General features: G+C 38.4%; 1 protein-coding gene across 1 annotated transcript in view; it reads left to right on the top strand.

Moving 5' to 3' along the window:
* PIK3C2G (phosphatidylinositol-4-phosphate 3-kinase catalytic subunit type 2 gamma) overlaps positions 1-25,950 on the top strand; it is a gene marked incomplete at both ends in the record, with an annotated part of 201,175 nt that overhangs the window by 35,999 nt on the left and 139,226 nt on the right. The window contains 4 exons of the mRNA XM_082311225.1: positions 2,183-2,305; positions 8,498-8,531; positions 16,688-16,883; positions 20,100-20,222. Coding sequence (XP_082167351.1) covers positions 2,183-2,305; positions 8,498-8,531; positions 16,688-16,883; positions 20,100-20,222 — 476 coding nt within the window. The remainder of the gene's footprint in view (positions 1-2,182; positions 2,306-8,497; positions 8,532-16,687; positions 16,884-20,099; positions 20,223-25,950) is intronic.

Here is a 25,950-nt window from a genome sequence, read left to right as displayed (position 1 = left end):
AGATGTTGACTATAATTCTTTTGGACTTTCAGAAAATGTAAAACTTCTGTAAGAAATGAATCTCTGTCTTCCCTTCTTTGGGACAAAAATCAATCTCATATGTCTACATTTGGAAAAGGAAAAGTCTTTACACGATAATAGCCAAAAAGAGAAATAGTGTGAAAGAAGTCATCATTCATAGTATACAGTATTATACAACTTTTTTATATGCTTAGTCTCCTTGATCTGCAATATACTCCTTAGAAGTAGCTACCGTGTAAACAAAGTCTATGGTACAGTAGCATCTATAAAATATTAAGTACTTTGTTAATTTATTTCTAAATGGAATAGTATGTTATAGAGAAATGGATACATTCCTCAAGATACCCAACTCTCTTTGTGGAAGAGCATATATATCTATGTACAAAAACATATAAACTGTTGTGGTTTTTTTTTTTCCATCCAGCACTATAGCTGTTTCTCTACTCAAGGATTACTATTGTGTATTTCTATTGCTCGTGTACTACTCAGGAAATTGCCTTGCATGAATGTGTCTTTGTAGACATAAAATCCCTTGTTCTAATAAACCATATCCAATTGTGAAGAAGAAAAATGATAAATTAAAATGTATTTAAATTAGAATTGTATTTAATTTTAATTACAAACTATAGAAAGTAATTAAAAATTATATATATGGGTTTGTGTATATAAATATAAATATGCATTTCCTCAACAACTGCACAGTAAACCAGCATGTATAATGCTTTGGTTTTGTCAGTGTTATACATGATAACAAAGCCATGCCATTTTGACAGGATTCTACTTCTGCTGGCAATGTATGTGTGTGTAGAGTAAATCCTGCAAGAGTTCAACTGAAAAATCTAAGTGGTAGGAAAGAAATATGAAAGAAAGGAAATGAGCTCCTTGTAAATTGGCAGAGGGGTGAATCAACTTCAGACAAAAGGAAAGTCTAAAGTTTTCAGGAGATCAGAGTCAGACATAACCTTTTTCTCTCCAGATCCTCTAGTATGAAAAGGTATTGCTGTCTACTAAAAAAACCCCAACAACTTATATTTAAAAGAATTCTGACCACCAGATATTTGAGGATATTTTATGTAATTCATTCCTGCTTTAGTTCTGCTTGAGGCAGGTAACGTGGAATTAGTAACCTCAATATATTTTTATGTTTATTTGTATTAATGACAGGTGGTAACCTTCTCAGTACAGTCTGGATATAGACCTTAAACTTGAAAACAGAAGGTTCATCTTGGTACATTTTTTCTTTTTCAGGCATGAAATGGATGAGTTAGAGAAATGGTTTTATCAGTACATAGATGTGCTGTAGTGCACTAAAAGGAGCGTTTATCAGTACGGCAACATGGAGAATATTTATAGGAGAGCTTCTACTTGTTCAGAGAATGTATTTTAAGGTTTAATGAAGTGATATAACTATGCAGGAAACCCATTAATTTTAATTTATTTATTTATTTTCCTGAACATAGAGTACTTGATATTTGAAGATTGCATTTTCCTTCCTTTGGAATCCAAATTTTTTTCTTGAATTCCCCAAAGTATTTCTGAGATTATTCATCTAGACATTTTTTTCATATGGTAATATACTAAGATCTAAATTTATTATCAATAAGACTTAATAGTTTGAACTATATATATATTTTGCAGAAAAGCTAGTTGCAGAAGTACTCAGTCCACAGGTGTCAGATTATGCAGCCTCCCACAGTGTCACTATTTTTAGGAGGAAGATGGCTGTCTGCCAGCTCTCACAGAGATGGGTAGGAGACAATAGTAGGGATAAATTCACAGTATCATAAAAACCTCAGAAAGTTTGTGAATCATTTGGGTTCAGGTTTCCTCAGAAGTTTCTTTACAGTGCTTCTATGCTCATGAAGTTCAGACAAACCAATGTTTTGCCTCAAAATCAGTCTTAGATACCAAATTTGTCACAGTTCAACAAGGCACGTTTTGTGGAAGATAGTTGGACTCCAACAAAAATCATGCTATCCTTAGGAGATTGGTCACTAACGATTTCAAAGTAGCTAGACTAATGCATGGTGTGTTTGAATTTTGCATGAACAGATATAATTTTCTACATACTCACTGGCATGAAGTTTATGGTAAGGCATTTCTAATAAATGTTATGCATCTACTGTTTGCTTTTTTTTTTTTCTTTCTTTGCTATCAACAGCATAAAGTTGATAATGTGATTGAAGCAGCTAAAGCAATCTGCAGTGTCCTCTGTTTTGTGGAAACCAGAGACATTACTGATGCAGTCAAGAAACTCCGTGCAGTGCAATTGTTGAAAGCACAGGTAAAAGATGAAAGTTGATGTCCTATTTTTTTCTTTAAAACTGGAGCTTGAATGGATATCACTAATTTTCTGATTGATCAAGGCCATTCTACTGTCTTACTACATATTTTCCTTCTGACACGCATTAGGTAGAGGCACTAAAAAGAAAAGGAAAAGGTGGTTGACAATGTGTGACAGAGGAGCCACAGAGGACTTGTTCTGTGTTTAACTGTAACTGATATGCTCCTCTGCTTGTTCTTTCTTATTCCCATCAAACAGACAAATCTCTGTTTTGCCACATCACCCATTTATCAAATCATGTGATTTCAAAGTATTCAATTTTTATATATTTAGCATAGGTTGTTAACAATAAAAAAACAATTTCTTCTGTAAATGTTGCTTAAATTATGAGTTTTTCAGATAGAAATGTCTCTGCTATTTAAGCATAGAGGGACCAGCATCATATAGTCCTGATTTTAGCTGGAATACTCACTCTTAAAACACTGATGTGGGTTTTCCAGGGGTTACTGTATAATTGTGAATTGGGACTTTGGAGGGCATCTGTTCTCAGTTTTGTCATCAGCTGCTTTGGTATGACCTTGGACAAGTCACTATGACCTGATTTACAGAAGTTCTGAGCACCCAAAAATTTTTTTGAAATCAGCATCTTGGAAGTACAGATGCTCAGCAAATTTAAAAATCAAGCCATTAATCACTTGGATTTAGTCTGGTGTAACCTTAAGACATGCTAATTCTTTCCTGCCCTAATGAAATTACCTCTTCACACTTTTTTAAAAAGTTATTAAGTTACTAATATTATTAGTTATTATTTATTTTATTTCATTTTATATTTATTTTTATTTTTAATGATATTAGTTGTTATTATTAATAGTAGTTATTAATATTAAGTTAAAAGTTATTAAGTTACTTTTTAAAAAAGTTATTAAGGAATTTTTTTTGTTTTGTTGTATGGTCTCTGTCTTGTCATTTGTTCTCACAGCAAATATTTTTTAGAAAAACATGCCAAACTGCGCAAGATGCTTGCGTACTCAGACCGTTACCTGCTTATAAAACTTTTATTCTTTCTCTTTATTGTTTTGGGTCTTGGTTTGGTTTTGTTTTGTTTGTTTGTTTTTAGCCCATGGCTTGTGATATGTGTAAGAACACCTAGGACAGGAAAGTAAACAATGGGATAACTAGTGTTAACTGAGTTAACTAGTGAGTATTAATTAGAAACACGTCTAGCTATGTAAGTGGAATTTATTTAATTATGCCTGATACACGGTTTGAAGTCCCAAACATAAGACTGGGGAAAGCTAGTGTAATTCTTTTTATAACATTTCTTGTGGCATAGGAGTGATATATAGCAAATTAATTATATACTGTCATCCATATACACTTACTCTTGACAGGTTCAAACCCTCAAATAGTCATCATCTTACAGGGAAGGTGAAAAGACTCCACAAAGAGCAGAAAGTACATTAGTTGAAGAGACTTCAGTGACGTCCAGAAAACCTCTTTTCTTAAATCTGTGCATTCTTAGCCTCTGTTTATTCCTCTTGGATGGGAGGGGGGAAGGAATAACTTCCAACTTAGGTAAAGCACAGGACCCAGGCAAATAAACTCTAGAACGTCAAAGAGGCTCTCTGCAGGTCTGGGTTGTAAGTGAATCCCTGCACCATGTTTCTGGAACAGAGGACACTAGAGATCACAGAGCAGACATTGCTGTGTGGCCCTGGGCAGAACCAGCTGTGGCCTTCTGGAATTAGTTCTATGGGTGCTGTCTCTCTGAAAGGTTGTCAAGTATTGTTAAGGACCAAACTGCAAGAAACAACATAGCTCTAGTTTTTTTTGTTATTGCTCAGAACTGGCTAGCTGATTCACTTAAGCACCTTGCCTTGCTGCCCTTCTAGGTCGTGATTTACTGTAAATCTTGTTTCTATAGCATCCTAAATCTTTTCATGTCCACTTCAGCGTCAATTATTAGAAGTCACTATTCTGGGTAAATTCCAGCGTAAATGGGTCTGTGACAGCACACATTTTATCTGACATGTTGTTGACTTAAATGGAAATAAGAATATCTCCATTTAAGAAAAGTTCTTTTTGTATATTGGAGGGCAAATACAGTAGATAAAGAGATGAAAGGAGTAACAAGGGACCCACATGATCTGCTTTTCAGTTAAACCCCAGGCTGTTCTGAGAGGCATCAGGCAGATCAGCATCTTCCCCTTGAGAAAAGTATTTGTCAACCCAGAATCTTTCTTAAGAGATAGATAAAGAGCTTGGTCCAGTAAAAAGATAGAGAGGACAGTAACAGAACATGTTCTCCTTTAGGAAGGAATTAGAGCAGAAAAAATGTATTGGGACTAATTTGTTAAAGGATTTCTTTTGGAGTTAAGAGAAGTTTAGTGTATTTTCTCTTCGAGTGTTCAGGTCAGCTCTGTGAACCCAATGTGTAGACTGCTTCCTATGACTGGCTTATATTTGCTGAGTATCCCTGAGTCCATTTTCAGCCCCATCCTCTCAGTTCTAGCAGCAAAATAGATATAGTGATCAAAGAGCCAAATCAGTTCGGTATTAGTGTGGCCTGTCCTGAGCAATCGGAAAACCCCGCATGTCATGCCATGAAGAATAAGATAATGGGATAAAACCCAAGGAGTACAGGTCATCTTTTGAATTATGAGCTGATCTATCCTGTTGTAAAAACAAACAAACAAACAAACAAAAAACCCTGCTCCAAGTGTTCCCAGCTTGCCATCGCTCACTCTGCAGCATCTGTCCAATTTCCAACTCCACTGTATAGATAGTCTCAGATATATACAGGTTCTGCTGAACCAACTTCCATGTACTTCCTCACACAGAGGGAGTAATACACTTTCCTTTTTCTGTTTTACCTATTTAAATTATAAGCTCTTCAGAGCAAGGAATGCTTCTCCTTATCTATATGTACAGTCTCCAGCACAGTAGAGTGCTGTCCTGGCTGTAATCTCCAGAGGCTAAAAATGATAAAGAGGTCGTGGTAGCGATGATAATGATGGTGTTTGCTCATCTGTAATGAGTGAAATGATACTGTCCCTGAATAGCCTCTTCTGAATGTTAAAAAGATTCTGTTCTATTTGAATATTTTATCACTAGTCTTAAAATATTTTTCTGTCTTAATATTCACATAAGAAACTGCTTGTCTCCACATTTCTCTTGGAGAATACTGACTAGATTGTTACTCATTTTTTATAAAGTTTTTAAGTTATTGAGGTTTTGCTCCCTTAACATTCCCTTTCAGGCTTGGTTAGCTGAACTAGTTGTCTGTCCCTTGAAGCCTTCCTGTAAAGGCTGTCTATGACCTTGACTGACACTCCTCTCCCCCTTACTCCATCCTTGCTGAAGCAGACCTGACTAACAACTAACTTCAAACAAATGGAGAAAAAAAAAAGTCAAAATGTTCCTGCACCAGCAAACACTGTTGCTGCTGCTTGCTTTTTACTCCTTTGAGAAATAAGTGCTAGGACAGTCGATTAGACTTCAGTAACCTAGAAAAAGTTCAGTTTTGATTTTATGAAGAGCTTCACCTTTCTCAGCAGCAACTGAACTATAAAAGTCATAAAAGCAGTAAAATATATTTCTGCATGTTCTGTATCTTGAACGCTCTTCCATTTTATGAAAATAGATTACACATTATATGCAACTACCTCATGTATAGAATAGTATATAAATATAACAAAATCTGATTTTATCTATATTTATCAATATTTATACAAAGACAGTGGATCATCTCTCCTGTCTGTATCAACACATGCAGCCGAAATTAGTACTCAGCAGTTGGATGTTTGATGGAGTACCAACTCCTCCAAACCTTTTCCGAGTTAAATTCATACTGAAGTGTAGGGGCATTTTATGTGAATTCTGCCTACTGACAAAATTATTAAATACTGCAATATTATTGCATCTTGTCAGTCTGCTTGAATTGTTTCTATTATATTCATCAGCGTAGTACCCCCAAGACTTTTTGTTAAGTAGAAGAGAGGTTTTTTTTCAGACAAGCAGGTAACTTGCAGCACAAGTAAAGTGAAATTTTTGAGACTACCTCTTACATCTCAAGTGCAGCAGCATTACATATCAGGTAAGGGAGAAATACCAGAAAAAAAGTTCTAATTGCTTTTTCACCATGGTTTCCTGATGCTTTAGTGTAATGTATGGTGTGGTTTTGTGTGGAATACCTTTTAACGCATCCATTTGGCAAGCTTCATGTGCACATAATGCCTCAGGGAAACTACTGCTTCCTCCTTCCAATGTAAATTACATAGGGTGCCAGTATATGTTTGTGTAGACGTATCTGTACATGGGTGCTTGCATACTTAAAAAAACCCCAAACTTCAATGTGCTTCTATTTAATTCTAGTTTTATGAAAAAAAAGAAAACCAAAGAAACTTACTTCCAATCTTCTGTGTTTAATTAAACTGTACTTATTACCTCCTTACTGCCTCCTCACTGCCAGTACTGTGCATTCCTGTACTGTGGTTAAGAGATTATGAAAGCAACTGGCACCAGTGATAGTTTCTTCTTAACTGATGGCATCTCTTTATAAATGTGATTCATTCAGTCTCTAACCAACCTAACCCTGGGATTTTAAAATCCATTCAGAGGAAACTCTGGGCCTGCTGCACAATTAATGTTTTTCATCTCTTTTTTTTTTTTTTTTTTTTTCTTCTTTCCCTCTCCTTCCTTTCTTACAGCAGCTCACAAAAAGTCCTAGGAGATCAAATCCTGCCAGAACAGGCACTAATCCACTATATATTAAATGGGCTACGCTATGTTGAAATTATAAGTGCTGTTCCAAAAGGTTGTTTACTTTCCAAAATTTGAGAGAATTGAACAAAGGCCTCTGTTCCCATTTGTCTCACTGCATTATAAAGATTGTGAAAGTGTATTTCTCAGCCCGGAGGTTGCTTTTCTCCCCTCAAGTAAGCATTTGACTTCTCTTCATATTTACCAGACAAATTCTGGCAGCTCCAAGCTGGGTACCGGAGGGAGAATGTACATCCAGCATTGTACTTCTTATGTCACCTCTGTGTGCATTGTAATTTTTAAGAAGCATCTTGCTGAATACATATGTACTAACACGAAGCATTCTCAACCCACTGCAAAGGGATTAATGACTGTAAAGGATAGTAAATGTTTCAGGGATGTGGGTTCAAACAGTGTAAGCCACAGGCAATACTGAAATACAGAATTAACTTGTTAGTCTCTCTGGTCAAGATTTGCACCTCACTAACTTATTTCTGTGTCACCTTGGTACATGCGAGCCTGATGTCAGAGCCAGGCAAAGACAGCGCAGACTGAGCAGCCAGCAGGGCAAGACAGTCGCCCACACTTGACTTTGAGCCGAGGCCGGGTCCCACCTGTGGCCCCGGGGCTGCGGGTGCCGTCTGTCCTGCCAGGAGACGTGCAGAGCTGCTGGACATGCTGGTGGTTTTTACTGTGCAGGCAGGGAGGCACAGGCAGTACTGGCCTGACCTTTCAGTGGTCATAAGCACCCAGCAGTTCCTGCTGACAGCAATGGGATATGAGAGGTGGGAATTCAGATACTGAAGTAATGTTAGGCATCAAGAGCTGCGTTTAGGCACCAAGGGCAAAAACACCCCTTAAATCCCGGCACCTAATATTTCCTGTTGGCCAACTGTGGTTAGCTGCCTGATCAAAGGCCTTTGAAGAGTATAGCTATTTTTGCTGATTTGGCACAGGAGCTTAGATGAAATGTGGGCCACTTGAGTGGAGACTTGGTGCTCCTCAGCTTTGAAAGGATGCTGAGGCTCGGCCTACTCAGCATGGTTGTGGGATTCACATATGAATGTAGAAGGCATGCAAAGGGGTGGAGAGGGTATTCTTATCCCTGTTATACCAATGCAGAGGCTAAAAACGTGAATGCACTTCAAATGTTTACAAGTGCTTCTTTGTATCTTGACATGCCTAAATACTGTCAGAAATCAGGTCCTGAGTGACTTGTCTGAGATGGTAGAGAAAGCAGGTGGAAGACATAGAAAGCAGGTCCTGGTTCTCTGAATCCCAGTTGTGTCTTCTGTCATCATAACATTAGAATACATCCTTCCCCTTTCTAACCTTAATTTCCATAAGTACTAATCCTAAAACCATTATAACTGCTATCTGGTCTTTTCTGAACTAACTGATTACTTTTTCCCTTGGGTTTTGTCTTTCTAGAACTCACTTCAAAGTGTGGAAACACCAGACAAAGGTAAAGTGTTATTTTTAAACTATGTTAATTCAAGATGTATCATCAGAAAACACAGGTTTTTCTATTTGTTTGTGTTAGTGAACTGTTATAGTTGGCATATTGCACGTTTGCTTATTTAGTCATATTATAAAGTAACTATGACAAGCTAAAATGTAAGTGATCTAAAAATGTAAATAAAACATAGCATTTCCCAAAACTATGGAGATTCAAATATAGGGAACAAATAGTAGAGTGAAAGAACTGATTACAATTAGTGGTGGTCATAACAGTTGTCCTTAATCCCAACTTTTTCTGCAGAGAAAAGGGAAAATAAAGAACTTCATGAAAGCCTAAAAAATTATTTTTGTGTCTGGCTTTTCTACTCGGCTCCAATAACTTTCATTGCTCCCTCCTTAAGCTTTAGTTCTTTGCTGTCTTTTGTTGTGCAAATGATGTGTTGTCTTAAATGAGTTGTAAGAAGTGTAGGTTAATTAACAGTAATGGACAAAATCATAGACCCTGCCTTATGTAATTCCTCAGTTAAAATTAGCTTAGATTCATTGGCTAATGACCAGTACTGTTAGCATTACTGTGGAGCACCTCGCAGACTGAGGGATGTGCAAGAGTCTGTCCTGTCATGGGTGCCTGCGTTGGGTTCCCGGAGGGGACGGCCACGTCGGGGCATGGGTCCTGCTCTAGCCCTCTGTGGCTGGCCTGTGACACCCAGCTGGGGGTGCTACACGGATGTTTTCAAAGGGCCCTTGATCTGAACGTTGGGGTGAGCTGGGGTGTGCTGTGCAATGGTGGTCTCTCTCCACTGTGTTTGAGGAAAAAAGTGGCCTCTGAGATGCTTTTTCCCCCCCCCCCCTCTTTCTTTTTTCCTCTGTCTGCTTTTCTCAGTCGCAGTGTGCTCAGAGAGGCAAAAAGGTGAAGCAACCACAAAGATTGCAGCAGCCTTTCAAACACAGATGTGGTTCAAATGCAGGATTCCAAATGCCAGGCTTGTTTCACCATTATTCAACTTCATGAACAGCAAACAAAGGAACAGCAATTATATTTGTAAGCTGCCAGGAAAAGCTAAGCAGCTGGAGGGCCAGGGGAGAACACACAGGTGCAGAAGGGAGGAGAAGGGCAGAAGGGAGGAGAAGGTAAATACAGTTTGTAGGATTTTCTCCCTTGGATATAGTAATTTATCCCATGAATTATTTTTAACACTCTTAATGGCAACTAATTGTTAATGATGAAAAGAATGAATAGTTACTAATCAACATCTACCTTAGAAACATCTTCTTCACACTGTTCAGAAAAGTTGGCTGGAAAGGATCTAAAACATTCCTCTACTTAAAGATATTTCCAAATTTGGACTTCATTGAATCAGCAGCTTCCTCAAGGGAAATCTGATTTATTGAATAACAGTAAAGGAATCAGATTTTTTTTTTACACACTCTACTTCTCTGTACCTATTCATTTATGACAGGGAACCTTCAACTGTGAAGAGTGATGCTTCTCTGTTTGTTCTTGGCACACCCTAATTTCATAACAATTGCAGAATCCTTTCAGTGGTGTAATACTAGAAACTGCAGCTTACTAATTACAAGTCAGAACTTGCCAGAGAATTAGTCGTTCTGTGGAGAAGCCTACATTCAAAGTTATCCAAGGTAACCAAAATTCAAACTGATCTCTTACATGCAGTGATATACATTTCATGTACATTTTAATGTACCACGTGGCTTACATGTGCACCTATTAAATAAACTTTTAAAAGCTAGCAAAATATTTAAAGTTAGGCTAATGAGTGTTAACAGAAAAGTCTAGCTATCATATCAAAGGTGGTGTTAAGGGCATGTCTGATAAAAAGCAAAGTGTGAGAGCAATGACCAAAATTGATCTGCTGGAACCTAGGCCTGATCCCCAAGAAGTGGACAAAGCCATTCTACACGTCTCTTCTTCTGGGGATCATGAGCTTTCCTTAGTCCCTGTCTTCTCTGTGCTCACCTTCATGTTAATGCCATGGGGCATGCTGAAATCACCTTTGTGTTTCCTTTTCCACCTCGTTCGCTTCCTGCCCTGTTTTTGCTTTGTTATTCTTAGCTGGCTAGAATTGCAGGCATGCAAAAATTTGTAAGCCTGTGACCCAAAAGTAAAGTAAAATCACCACCTTAGCTCAGTGCTGGTAAATTTTTCCAGATCTCCAGGAAGCTAAAAATCATGTGCTTTGCTTTCTCTAGCAGCACAATTGCAAATGAAGTCAGCATTGACAGCTGAGGAGGAAACAGACTGCATTTCGCATTTGTACTGTTCTTTTCTGTCTCTTATATGTATTCATGTTTATCTTGAAGAAAAGAGGATCAAATTTGAACAACAAGAGCAGCAATCAGTTACTCCAACTAATAATTTCTTTTTCCTCTCCTCTTCCTCCCCCAAGGGATAGTTATTACTCTAAGTATCATAAGAGTTTTATTTTTCTTTATTGTAGCTTCTCTCTACTACAAAAGAGAAAAAGATAAAAGATACTATTAAAATTAAAGCCTTACTTAATAATTTGTTTAGAAACTACTTTAATCTTTCTCTTTAATAAAAGATTATCAGTGGTTTAATATTAGTCATTCCCCATGGACTAAGCAAGTCAAAGACTATATTCAAAATATCTAGCCTTGATTCAGTGTTGCAATATCTAGCTTTATTAACAGTGTTATCTCTGTAGACCAACCAAATTATTCCATTGCTATGAACAGAGCAGTACTTATCCATGTTATGCCTAAGTCTGGATCATGTTCTTTTTCCTCTGTATGAAGTCCTTAGAAGATTATATCAATGTTTTAGTACTCAAAGTATTTTTTTAATTTCTTCTTAAATGTGAGGAACAATAGGCATTTCTAGACATTAGCACTTTTCTGCAGCATCAAGTGTTCCCAGAAAATAAAGAATAAGATTATTCGAGTTAGAGATTTAGCATTGGAGTTTGCTGCAACCCAGAGTATGAAATGACAGGCTGCAAGCTGGTACAAAGCTGAGTCTGTGTGTGTTTCTCAAAAGCTGACGAATGAATGTTTATACAATGTCTACAGCCTTGCTACTTCAGGCAGGGATTTCACCGGATCAGGCATAATAAGCAGCTTTTGGAATTTGATCAGTAGTTCTCTGGGACCCATCCCAGAAAGTCTAGTATGCACCATGAACAGATGATATTGAATCAACAGTCTTTTCCAGCTGATTGCTGTAGTTGCTATCTTTTCAAGTAAATGCAGAAATCAGATACCTTGATGACGATACAGTTAATGAAGTCGTCGTTACATTTAAGGGTGTAAAGGTTCACTAATTGTGCTTGGGATTTGATAGTGGCTTCTAGACCTGATCATAAAAATAGTTAACACAGAAAGTTTTTTTTAGAAAAAAGGAGGAAGGGGGAAAATATGGAAGGTGTTTTAAAGGTTTTCCTATATAAAATTGAAAACTCTACTTCCTTCTTTTCCTAGCACAAAGCCATTATAGTTTTGTTTTGGAAAAATCACTTTTTGTTTCAGAATATGGAAAAATGTCAAGAGGTCTTTATTGATTGCCTTTCATCTCCCTAAGTGTTTCCTGCATCGTTTTAAAATCTGAGCATGGCTCTTCACCTCTAAGTTGCTGTGTTACATCCTGATATGTTGTTCTGAAAGCCAGGGGGTTTTTAACCAAGACCAATTTTTAAATAACTACAACCCCCCAGTTCTCCAAAAAAAATTAGACGGAAGTTACCAAGGCCTTGCTACTATATAAAGCATATAGTAGCAGAGACTTTTTGATACCAGGACAGCAGGAGATTAAGTTTCTTTCAAGGGACAATTTATAGGATTCTTCAACTAGTAGGAGGAAACAATAAGGAAAATATTGGTGCTTGGAAACTGCATCTGATCAGCATTTGCATTACAGCCTTTTCATGTTTTGCCTTTATCTTATTATAATAATGGTCTAAGTAATGCTGCTTAGCACCTTACCTAAATCTTAAGAGGTTTTTTTCTGTGTGTTTTTTGTGTGCATGTATGGCCTAAACTGTATTTAGGGTATTGCTCTTTTTCTTCTCTCGGAAAATAAGTGGGAAAGAAGATTATCAAGCTCCTGTTCTCCAAAATATCTTTAAGCTATCAAAAGGGTCTTAAGCCTTCCTTCCAAATTCTGTTCAACCAGGTATTTGTCATGTTTCACTCAGAGAAAATGTGCATATAGAGTCAGAGAGGGCGTGTTTAATATGTGTTAAATTGACATCATCTGCTAGTGCAATAACAGCAAAGTACCTACACTGTTGGAAGGTCTGGCACTAAAATAATCTGTGAATTGTAATACTGGACTGAGAAGAAAGTAAGTGGTTTTCTATGGGGAATATGCTAGTATGTTCCTTACTAAATCTTGAAGGCACCTGCAGGTATATTCATTAACTCTTTTAGGGATGGTGTGGATTGTTCTGTTTCTTACCAAGGGTGAAATTTGTTCCTTCAAACTTCATGTACAAGGAACATGTGTCAGAAATAAGCATATCTGGCAGCTGTGGTTAAAGTTCACTTGCGTTGGGCTCATCTCATTTCTGCAAGTCTCATTTCTTCTCAACTACAGTGAGAAGGTGATGCCAAATAATTTCACACCAGAAATAAATTATGAGGTTTGAGTTGTGAGATTATTAATCTTGGTCACATTTCACTTTGCGATGTGGTGTATTCATCATCTCCTAGATACTGGCTATGCCTTGGACGCCTTTCTAGAAAATAAACTCTGGCATAGCTGAAGCTGTGAATCTGCTGTAGGAGGTCCATAGCCTGTGCTATGTAAATCAGTGAAACACCATAGTCCTTTCTCATCTAAGATTTATTAATCATAAAAGCCATAAAAAGCAGTAAAGTTCTCTGGCTTCATGAATGGGCGATATAATTGCAGCATACCAAATCCTATTCAGCAGTTCATAAAAATATAGTGAAAAGATGCTGACCAACTCTTGTGAGTAATGGACACTTACAGACTAGCCAAGATGTTTGTCTCTAATTTAGTTAATTGCTACCAGGCTTAATGAGTGGAGTTTGGGGGGGGGGGGGGGGGGGGAAGAGCTGACTCTGGCACAGAAATCACAGAATCATTTTAAACTGAGAGCTGACAAGAGTAAGAAAATAAATGTAGGAAAATGTTGCAGCTGCAGACCAGGTCATACTTGTTCATTTGCTTACACCTGAGGAACTCTGTTCCTGATACAATCTTCATTCTGGATCTCCTAATAATTAGATAAATAAAGCTGAAGTTTCATTTGTGTTGCTTTGCTGACAGCTGAACTGATTGTCCTGTTGCTGTCTTCACCTCTCACATGCCATCTTAGCAAGAGAGACAGCCTGTAGTCCGCCCCCCCAGGCTCTGCTTCCAAACTGGTTCCGTTTCTGCATTCAGGCACAGACTGCAAGCCCATGGGTGAAAGATGGAAATTGGAGAGAGAGGAAAAAGATGACCATTTCCTAGCTCCCTTCAGCAAGGAGTCTCATGGATATTGTCTGCAACCAAGTGAAGACTATTAACCTTGCCCCATCTAGCCATGTAAATCTTGTAGGGTGAGCAGGTCCCTGACACCCAGGAAACTTTCTTCACCTCACCACTGACAGATTGAAGCATGTTATAAATAATTGAGGCAGAAATTGTGCTTTTCCTTGTTTTCCCTCACTTTTGGTAGTTTTTTGTTTGTTTGTTTGACTGTTTTTTACGTATCTGGCATTCAGTTTTGTCTCTCAGGTAAATCATGAGAGTCCTTCTTCTGCAAACATGGCCAGTGAACAAGATAGCTTGCATATAGTGATAAGCATCTTGCATCTTATTCACTTCCTTGCCTGGCATATGTAAATTTTCTGTTATGGAAAATATTTACCCTATTGTGTATGTTTCTCCTGACTTTCTTTTTTTTTTGTCCAAGGAGTATTCCCTTTTTTCTGTGGCTTAGTTGAAATATAATATATTTCCTCTTGTTCTGGAGACAAAATTTGAAACACTGCCTTACAGCCTATAATATGGATTGTGTAAAAACTGCTGGTGGCCAAAGGGTACATTTCAACAAATAGCAGGAAGTTTACACAGATTCTGAGCTATTTCACCCTCTTTTGGAGAAAATGCTGTGAAGGTTCCACTCAGCAATCATTGACTTCAACAGGCCAATTTGCATGAGTAAGGGCTTTGCTATTACACTACATCTACCTGTCTGCCACTTTGAACAGATTGGAGTCAGGGAGTCTCCTAAGTAGCTGTTTTTCCTTAATGTAGTGTGGTACTTTTCAGATAAAGTAGAAAATACTGGTTCAAATAATCGTCCACTGATGTCCTCTTCTGGACCTCTTAAGAAGGCTTTATGTATATGACTACAGGTAATTCCTTGGGATGTAAAAGAATTCAGTGCAAATTAAACATTGAATTTGGAAGGTACTAAGTTGTTATACGTTCAAGAGAACTGGGTATGAGAAATGGTATTCTAGGGAAAAAATTCATTAGAGGAAAAGATTTATTCAGAACAATTATGGTGAAGGATGATAAATGGAGAAAATAGTAAAGAGAATAAATAAAAAGGTAATTAAAAACAAGTGCTAGACAGAGAAGTATGCACAAAGAGAGAGTAAAAGGACGGAGTTTTCTTAACTTGTTAGTCCCTAAAATGATTCAGTTTTCATATGTGGAAGATGATTACAACATGAAAAGGTGTAGTATTCTAGCCCGTCATTCGTGAGTGCGGTAATTTGCTGTCAGTATTTCCAGTAGCAAACCCTACTATATGTCAAACTATTACAATTTTATCTATATCTCTATTGTTCCATAGTTAAAATTTCTCTATTATAAAATGAAGACTGAAATAATTCCATTGCACTGTTTGCAATGCATTTTGTGACTCAGTATTTCTGAGTATTTGCTAGTTTAAAGGCAAAAATGTATCAAAGAAGGGGAATAAAATTCCAGACCAAGGATAGGTTTTTTGGAGACATTTCTGTCAGGAAACTGAGATAGCTAAGTCCAGTGAATCATGGTATCCATATCTGATGTTGGGCAGGATTCCTGCACCTATCCTGAGTATAGAAAGCTAATGTAAGCAAGTCTCAGGCTTCCTGTTCCTGGGAATTTTTTTTTTTTTTTTCAATAGATGCTATTAGACAGCTAATAGATGACTGCTGGATACAGTGGCCAGAAAAGTTTAGGGAGTATGTCAGGAACTGTAACAGATGAGAGTATGTTCTTGATCATGTAGGAACCCATGAGTTAGAGGGGGGGGAAAAAGGAGAATTTGGGGTACTCCTCTTACTCCTTCTTACTCTAGAGAAATCATCCTGATCTTGGAACGATATAATGTACTCTGACGTTTTCTCTCTCAACCTGTCTCTTGACTGAGAAATGAGTGCTTGTACCAGCTCTCTTCACTCAATGGAGGCCGCCAGGACTGGGGATTCTAATTTACACTGGCAATCAGGCAATCCCTAGCTGCTCCAAAAACACAGAGAGAGGGAAGATGGATAAAAGCCAGTAACTGCAGAAAAAGAGCACTGCAGAGCTGAAGCCAGAGGAAATAACATAAATAAAGATGTGATATAAATGAGGGTACAGCCTGCATTTCATATATATCCATATAGATGTGTATTTCAGCGTCCATCATTGTTTAATGTTATCACCAATCTATGACCATCTGAATGCTGACTATGTCTGATTGTGGCTGCTACTGTATATATTTTATGAATTGTTTATCTACAGTTGCAACAGCTTTATAGTCTTAAAATTTAACCAGTGCCTTTTCTCCATTCTACTGCTGCATTGCCAGTTCCCTTGAACTAAGAAGCTACTTAGCTACTGAAATTACAAAATACCTACATAATAAAAATCTTTCCAGCACAAAAAAATAACAGACTAAAATGGCATATCTGAGGCACACACTAACTTGCTGTAGTTTAAAATGCTTTCTTTGAAAATGCCTTAATTTGAAAGCACTGTAATGAAAGACTCTTAATGATACACCAGAAATGAGCTAAGGCTGGTTTCAGAAGCACAGATGGCTAATTGGCTTCAGTTGGTAGGTTATGTCATTTTAATTAAATTTTATTAGGAAGCATTTTAAAGCCATAACTGATGGTTTAAGATAAATATGGTTCTTCATAAATGACCTATTGCTAACCTTTATTTATTTCTCTCTCTCTTCTCAGCATTAATAGAGGCTGCTGTGACTGAGCTCTCCATGGCCATCTCTTGTCTCATCCATGTTTACAGCAGCAGCTTTGATGCAAATTTCCAGCTTGCCAGCATACCTAAAAGCCCTTCATGTGCAGACATCAGCCTAGATTCCCAGCTCAGCTTCACTGTTTATGCTGCCCATAACATCCCAGAAGCCTGGGTAAACAGGTAGGAGGAGATATAGCAGGTGCTTACAAGACGGGGTGTTGTCTCTTATGATCACGTTTTTCACGGATGCTAGCGTACCTCTGTTGCTTTGGTGATACTCCTATATTAATGTTGGAGACTGAAAGTGGGTGTATCTCTACTGTATTTCTAGTATAAAGCACACTTACTTCAGCTTGACTGACTAGGAGACTTCCAGGCCCCATAGACAGGTGGAGAACCATGGAGGTGGCCTAGATGGTTGCCCTTGACCAGTGTGGAAGGAGGGTAATAGAATCAAGGTCAGAGTACTAGCCTTGACAGGTATGTGTACAAATGCTTGCGTGACCAACTTGCTCAGAGGGAGGGAGGAAAGGGCGGGTGCCAAGAGAATTTGGATTGGGACTTTGTGTGACCTCTGCAGTACGAGTAACTGGAGGGACTGAAGGCCAGCTTACGAATTTAAACAGAGGGGTGCTTGCTTAAACTCAATCTGAATGAGGCTTTATCAGCAATTTTTGCTCTTGGTGTATTCAAACTACATTACTTGGCTAAGCATGTGCCTTGATGATCTTTATAGATAGTGATTGAAATAAGTATATTTATAGGTCCAAGTATACCTAGTATATCAGTGTAGCAGATGAAAGAAAAAAGGGAAGCATCTTTAATGAAAAGCTGATTGAAATATTTTCTTCTGAATTGTTTACTTGGTCATATTAGTTGTCTCTTCAAATAGCTGCTTTTCCTACTCTGAGCAGAACTGATGTTCTCCTCTTACCACTCGAGTGCAATCAAAGGAGAACAGGTGTCTACAGTCTGGTAGCATTATTTTTATGAGTCATAATGCTGTTCTCCAAGTTTTTATTAATACTTTCCACTTGCTCCCACTTCACCTTGAATTCCAAATGACTGATTAAAAAACAGTGGGATCATTTGCATTAGACTGTGAGCAAGATAGTGTACTATACAGCATTAGTTTTAATTAGCAGTTTAATAAAAATCTGAGAGAATTTGCATTAGTTAAGGTAAAAATACAGAACTATAATCACTATCCTGACTTTGCAGATGGTTATACTATTCCCACTGCATTTTATGTTTTACCAGAAAAATGTGAAATTACATATGGCTTGAATGCTATGTTCAAGCATGTGAAAATGAGAATCTCTCTTCCTCCTTAATCTCCCTTTCCAGTCTTCATAGCTAGCATGAACTTCTTAACATGGGCTGCCGCTCTGACACCTACTTTCCTCAAATACTTTTACTAACTTCATTCACATGCATACTCCCTGTTCTTATTTCTGCACTGCATGAATTCATGCTGGTTATGTCACAAGTCTTTTTCTCCCTTTCCCGAAGGTCACGGTTTATCATCTTGCTGCTGTTCATAACATGTATTTTAATATGTATTCCTGCATATATATATATATATATGTATTATAAATGTTAGAATTTTGACATCCCTCACTGTCTGTCTCACATTGGTGTTTTTTTTCCATACATACTAGTATGTGTTAAATGGCGTTTCTTTTAATCATTTGAGATAAGGGAGAGTGAACTGTCTTATGTTTTACAGAATCATGTTAGCGTCCTGTCAAATCCCTCTCAAGTTCACTTTTGTGGATTGACTTTTGTCAGTTTTTATATTTATGCTCTCAATTCTAGTCTTACTGTCCTCGTTAAAAAGATCGGCAGAGACCTTACAAGTTGCAGAATAATGTTGCAAAACTGATTAGCTTTCTTTACTGTATTTTCATTCCTTTTTTAAATAAATTTGTTGGTTTATCTCATTTAAAACCCAAGCAGATATGCCCTATTTGATGCTGGTGGCATAACATTGCTAGCTTCATGTTTGTCTGTATTTGTTTCTACATCCCCCCAAAAATCAGATTCCTATCTACATCTGGATGATATGAAGTGATCTTTGGGACAAGACTAGAGAGTCATGCCTTTGAATTCACAGGGAGGGTACCTAGGCAAAATGCTCTACACAGACCTAAAATGAATTGAAGTGCGTGTATTCTGAACAACCTTTCTGACTTCAGTCAGACTGAAGCATTGTGTAAGCATTAATCTTTCCAGGATTAGGTCCTTATGGTGTATAAGTCATGGATATGTCTCTATATTGTGTATCAATACTTTTGTTTAAACAGCAATGCTTAATCATTTGATCGTATTAAAACCTATTATTTCCTGCAGTATCCTCCAACTGTTTGTAATGTTTAGACAGAAGCATTTTCTAGTCTTGTATTTTTTTCCTTTCTCTGCATCGATACCTCATAGGTACTACAGATTCCAGATCCTTTTCTTTGAATTTCAGAAAAAAAAAAAAAAAGGAAAGGGAAAAAAAGAGAGGGAGAGAGAAAAAAAGAAAAAACATATCTGTTACAATAACTATAACAATTATTATAATGTTCTGGAAGAGATCAATAATCATGCTTGTAAATAAGGCAAAGCCAGATACCTTCAATCTGCAAATGCTTCAGATTTGTTGTTCAGATTTGACTCTGTTTCCTATGTTCCTCATTCTTGTACAGAATGTGGTCTAAAGCTGAGAGTGGCAGGAAGATCTGGAAGTTCACAGACCGGTTATGAACATTAGTTGATTATATGCTATTCCTCTATTTTGACTAAAATATTATAAGACTTCAATAAGAAGAATATGAAACCAACAGATTCAGACCTGAATTACACTATGAAGCTAGTCAGTTAAGTATCTGAAGAATTCCAACACAGAGGGCTTTAATGCTTCTTCTGTAATGAATGCATAGATTCACTAAATTACTGACCTGTTTTTTTACTGATTGGGAAAAGTAAGTATAAATAGATTTATGGTTGACTGAAGTTGTATGATGAGCAAGTTGTAACACTTCAAAACTTATGTCCAAACTTCCTTTGACTGCAATAATGAAAAAAAAATATTGTTCTTAATGGCAAAAACATGGAGCAGAATTTAGGTGTCTTAAGTACTTTTCCTGAATTCCAAACATAAAACAAACAAACAAACAAACAAACAAACCACCAAAAAACCCAAACCCAAAACAAAAAAACACCAAAACAAAACCAAAATAAATCTTCTTTGCCCCCACATTAATATGAGATTCGTTATTTTAATTCTTTTTGCATGTAAGGATGGATTTTCACAAGTTTCTAAATGGTTAACCCCAAATTTCCTGTGCTGGACATGTTACATTACAATTAATCTTTTTTCTTTTTTTTTTTTCCCCCCCCTTCTCTTTGTAGCTACAAAGTTTTCTCTTTTTCCTGTTCACTAACTTATGCTGGGAAGACAATATGTCAAGTCAAGATTTGCAAAAATATACCAGTTAAAAGATCCTTCTTTTTGCTGGCTGACTGGAATGAGAAGTAAGTTTTAGTTTGTGTTTGATATATGTTTGTCTGACAGATTTTACACATTGAATATTCATTTCCAAAAAAAAAGACCCACATCTTTATTATGGATCATCTTCTAGGCAAATTAAACTCCACAGAATTCAGAGAAATTTAGGGAGATGGGACTGAGAAAGGAGTTGGGGAATAGCCAGAAGAAGAAAAATAGGACTAAGCCAAGTCTGGTCTGACAATAAGCTAAACTAAGCTGGTCTGAGAATAGCTTTCATTCACTGGGGGCATCCTGGAGGAATACTGGAACTGAAAGGAGATACAAAGGCTATATTTCTCTTCTCTTTTGAGAACTTCCACCCTTTGTATCCACCTCTAATAGATGTGCAATCCAACTTGAATCATAGAATCGTTAAGGTTGGAAAAGACCTTTAAGATCCTCGAGTCCAACCCGTTAACCTGTCACTGCCAAGTCCACCACTAAACCGTGTCCTCGAGCACCACGTCTACCCTTCTTTTAAATACCTCCAGGGATGGAGACTCAACCACTTCCCTGAGCAGCCTCTTCCAGTGCCTGACAACCCTTTCAGTGAAGAAGCTTTTCCTAATATCCAACCTAAACTTCCCCTGGCGCAGCTTGAGGCCGTTTCCTCTCATCCTACCACTCGTTACTAGGGAGAAGAGACCAACCCCCACCTCGCTACAACCTCCTTTCAGGTAGTTGTAGAGAGCAATAGGGTCTCCCCTCAGCCTCTTCTTCTCCAAGCTAAACAACCCCAGTTCCCTCAGCCGCTCCTCATAAGACTTGTGCTCTAGACCCTTCACCAGCTTTGTTGCCCTTCTCTGGACACGCTCCAGCACCTCGATGTCCTTCTTGTAGTGGGGGGCCCAAAACCGAACACAGCACTCGAGGTGCAGCCTCACCAGTGCCGAGTACAGGGGCACTATCACCTCCCTGGTCCTGCTGACCACACTATTCCTGATACAAGCCAGGATGCCATTGGCCCTCTTGGCCACCTGAGCACACTGCTGGCTCATGTTCAGGCAGTTGTCAGCCAACACCCCCAGGTCCTTTTCCACCAGCCAGCTCTCCAGCCACCCCTCCCCAAGCCTGTAGCGTTGCATGGGATTGCTGTGACCCAAGCGCAGGACCTGGCACTTAGCCTTGTTGAACCACATAAAATTGGCCTCAGCCTATTGATCCAGCCTGTCCAGATCCCTCTGTAGACCCTTCCTACCCTCCAGCAGATCAACACTTTCACCCAGCTTGGTGTCATCTGCAAACTTACTGAGAGTGCACTCAATCCCCTCATCCAGATCATCAATGAAGATATTGAACAGGACTGGCCCCAGCACTGAGCCCTGGGGAACACCACTCATGACTGGCCACCAAGTGGATTTGACTCCATTCCCCACCACTCTCTGGGCTCGGCCCTCCAGCCAGTTTTTAACCCAGCGCAGAGTGCACTTATCCAAGCCATGAGCAGCCAGTTTCTGCAGGAGAATGCTGTGGGAGACAGTGTCAAAGGCCTTACTAAAGTCCAAATAGACCACATCCACAGCCTTCCCCTCATCCACTAAGCGGGTCACCTTGTCATAGAAGGAGACCAGGTTAGTGAAGCAGGACCTCCCTTTCATAAACCCATGCTGGCTGAGCCCGATCCCCCAGTTGTCCCGCTCGTGCCGCGTAACGGCACTCAAGATGATCTGCTCCATGACCTTCCCTGGCACCAAGGTCAGGCTGACAGGCCTGTAGTTCCTCCTTCCGACCCTTCTTGTAGATGGCTGTCACATTTGCTAACTTCCAGTCATCTGGGACCTCCCCGGTTGACCAGGGCTGCTGATAAATGATGGAAAGTGGCCTGGCAAGCTCCTCTGCCAGCTCCCTCAGTATCCTTGGGTGGATCCCATCTGGCTCCATGACTTGTGGAGCATCCAGGTGGAGGAGCAGGTTGGTGACTGTTACCTCTTCGACAACCGGGGCTTCACTCTGCATCCTATCTCCATCTCCCAGCACAGGGGCCTGAATACCCTGAGGATGACCAGTCTGACTATTAAAGACTGAGGCAAAGAAAGCATTGAGTACCTCAGCCTTCTCCTCATCCTTTGTGGTAATGTTTCCTTTCGCATCCAACAAAGGAGGGAGATTCTCCCTGGCCCCCCTTTTGTCACTGATATATTTGTAAAAACAGTTTTTGTTATCTTTAACGGTGGTGGCCAGTTTAAGTTCCAGCTGGGCCTTTGCCTTTCTAATTTTCTCCCTGCATAACCTCACAACATCCTTGTAGTCCTCCTGACTCATCTGCCCCTTCTTCCAAAGGTGGTAAGCTCTCCTTTTTTTCCCCTGAGTTCCAGCCAAAGCTCTCTGTTCAGCCAGGCCGGTCTTCTCCCCCGCCTGCTCATCTTTCAGCACATGGGGACGGCCTGCTCCTGCGCCTTTGAGACTTCCTTCTTGAATAACACCCAGCCTTCCTGGACTCCTTTGCCCTTCAGGACTGCCTCCCAAGGGACTCTGTTAACCAGGCTCCTAAACAATCCAAAGTCTGCCCTTCTAAAGTTCAGGGTAGTGGTTTTGCTGACCCCCTTCCTTACTTCTCCAAGAATTGAAAACTCTACCATGTCATGGTTGCTGAGCCCAAGACAACCTCCAACCACCACATCGCCCACTAGGCCCTCTCTGTTTGTAAACAGCAGGTCCAGCGGGGCACCTCCCCTGGGTGGCTCGCTTACCAGCTGCGTCAGGAAGTTATCTTCCACACTCTCCAGGAACTTGAGAACCTATTGTAACGTTTCTTTAAGGAAGGAACAAGGCTGGGTTTTTTTTTCTTTTTTTTTTTTTTTTTTTTTTTCCTTCTTTTTATAAGAAGGATCTGCAGTTTTAAAATGAGGACTTTAGTTTGAGACTGAAATTTTAGAGTAAAGGCTCCCAACTGCTGGTCACCTGCCTGTCTGCTTTGAGGAAAGCAAGACGCGCACTCAAACAACATTCAGTTAAGGCAATGGGATGATAAAAAGCATGTATGCAATAGATGAGAGAGAAGAAGTAGGAATTTTGTTATGATTTGGTGGTAATAATGTATTTTTCCAGCTTCCTGAGTGTGGCATGTTTATATTTACAGTCTTTCAAATTTTTGGTATTTTACATCACTGTGTACTGTATTCTAAACCTGAAAGCAGCTTGATTACATTATAATTGAATAAAGGCTACAAGTCATCTGAAAGTTTTTGTTTGGTTTTTTTGGTTTTTGTTTTTTTTGTTAAATTATAATTGAATACAGAGTATAATTCATAACTTCTGTTTGAGTTTAAGACATACAACAGTTTAAAGCTGGTCAAATGAGAGAAGACCTTTTTATATCAAACCTGTTACACATCTATCTTAATGGAGATTTTGCGTGGCCTTCTTGCACAACGCTCCTGAACAGATATAGGAAGCTTAGTATGTCTGCCCTATGGTTAAAAAACAAAATGGGGGCATTTCTGCTAAGCATCCAAATTAGTTCTTTTAGGGCCTAACATCTGCTTTAATACCTCAGTTGAGTCCATAGAGTTTGCGTGTTGAATCCTCAATCTTTTGTACGATTGGAAAGTAACTGTTAACCTTGTGTTTAAAAAACTTGGATTATTCCCATTTACTCTGTAGGAATTTTCACGTTGTCCAAGTTTTGGTCAAATACTGTCTTATGGTACATATAGGCAGATATAATTGAAATGTAGGGGAAGGATTATATTGCTTATGAGCACTTTTGGCTTCTAAAAAGTGGCTGATGCCTTTCTGGAACGCATCTTACACAACCTTTTTCTAAAACAAAAATAAGACGACAGATTAGAAATAAATTCTTTAGCCATAACTGGAACAGAAACTCGGCTCTTTTTCCATTTCCACAAAAATGTAAAGAAATCAGCCTAAAGCTTCAGGGTTTCTGTTTAAACCTCTCCCTCTGCAAAATCAGTATTAAATGTCTGCAGTTCCACCAAAAAGCTTCTTGGAAAAAGCAGCAGTTAAGTATGCAGTCCAAATTCTATCATAGGTCATAGATGCTTGTAAGAGGCTCTTAACATCAGAAACAAGATCTAGAGTTGTATGAAACTTCATAGTATTAGTTTGTAAGAGCACATTTTTAGTTTTTATTGTTTTTTGGGTTTCAAAATAATTTTCAAAATGCAATTCAAATAAACTTTCGGGTTTGTACTTTGGAATTTATATGTCTGGCAAGCTTTTCAATATTTCCCTCAACCATCAAAGGTATTCACATATTTTCCACCTTAAACCAAGTGATCTAGATTTGTTTAAGTCTCAAAACATGAGGGGAGGTTTCTTGGACTTAATGACCTGAGGTCCAGAAGCACAGGCTGAGAATCTAGGTAGGCAGATATGCCATTATTTTTGTATGTTTTAGCTTGTATCCAGAACTGGATTTTGTGAATGGATGCTATTTTTGAGTCAAAATGAAAATGTCAGATGAGTATTTTAAATCAGCTAACAGTCTTACAGCTAGACCTTTCCCTCCCTTTTCTTGAGTCACTAAAATGTTCTGGGTTGGCAGGGCAGATTCTACTCAGAAAAGAGATGCTTATAAAGCAGACGTTTACTGCAGGACATGAACACGTTGAGGTCACGACAATAGATTCTGTTCTTATTCCAAATCTAACACAGCACTTAACAAAATCAAATGTTTTCACATAAAAACAGGAACTGACTGCTTTACTGTGTTGTACTTACCACAGTATGACTTTGGTATAGCAGCAGAATATTAGGTAGGACAGTGATGCCAGAAGATCTTTCCTGTATGAAAATATGCATAAGGAAGGAAATGTTTATGTTGTTTTTAATTTATTTTAAATATGAAATACTTGTCACAGTTCTATAAGGAGAAAATGTGTTTTGCTATTTGTGCTGCTAACCCTCTAAGAAAGAATAGACAAACAGCACCAAACTTGATGGAATAATCAGTATATTAAGAATATTTTGAAACACACAGAAAGAACAGTAGAGGTGGTGCTATATTATCACTGAAGGTGCTATGTGCCTAACTGGCATAATTTAAAACATACTCAGGAAAAGGCTGGTTCAGCTTTTCTACAATAAATACATGTATATAAACACTAATTAATACTTTTTGCAAGAATTCAAGCTGGAATTGATTAAAAAAATAGAGTATTTTAATGAAGTACGTATTACTGCAATTGTCTTTCCCTGTCATCAAGTGGCACCGTTTCATATAATAGGAAGTCTGGGTCACTCAAAACTGTAACCAAGCTATGTTCACTCTTAATTATCTTTTGGCTATAACACCTTTCTGAAACAGAAGGGAGTATGTTTGCATGAAAAGTTTACAGAGGCGACAATTTCTTTTTTGTAAAGTTTCTTGCCTTGAGTTAAAGTACTATTTTTGTTCTAACCTATGTGTTAGAATAGCATATATGCTATTTTCAGATGATCACAGGCATTGAAAATGCATGTGGTAAAAGGTCACCAAGAAGAGCTTCTATTACATTAGGAAGTCAAATATTCTCTATACAGTTAGGGATCAATCAGGCCAAAAAATAAACCTAGCTGATTCAAAATGAGTCCTGATCTTAGATTAGGATTGACTCGAACAAGACAAAGAAATGGAGAGTAGTGTTTTGGTGATTAGGAATCTAGGAAGAGAGTTTCTGCCAAAGACAAGGCTTGCTCTATTTGCTCACTTTCATGTCTTTAGTTTGTGTTTTCAAGTTCTTTAACCAGTTACTGTCTGAACTTTAACTT

The sequence above is a fragment of the Platalea leucorodia genome, assembly GCF_965183815.1.
Source record: "Platalea leucorodia genome assembly, chromosome: 4".
Taxonomy (NCBI): Eukaryota; Metazoa; Chordata; class Aves; order Pelecaniformes; family Threskiornithidae; genus Platalea; species Platalea leucorodia.
This window is presented reverse-complemented; position numbering and strand designations above follow the sequence as displayed.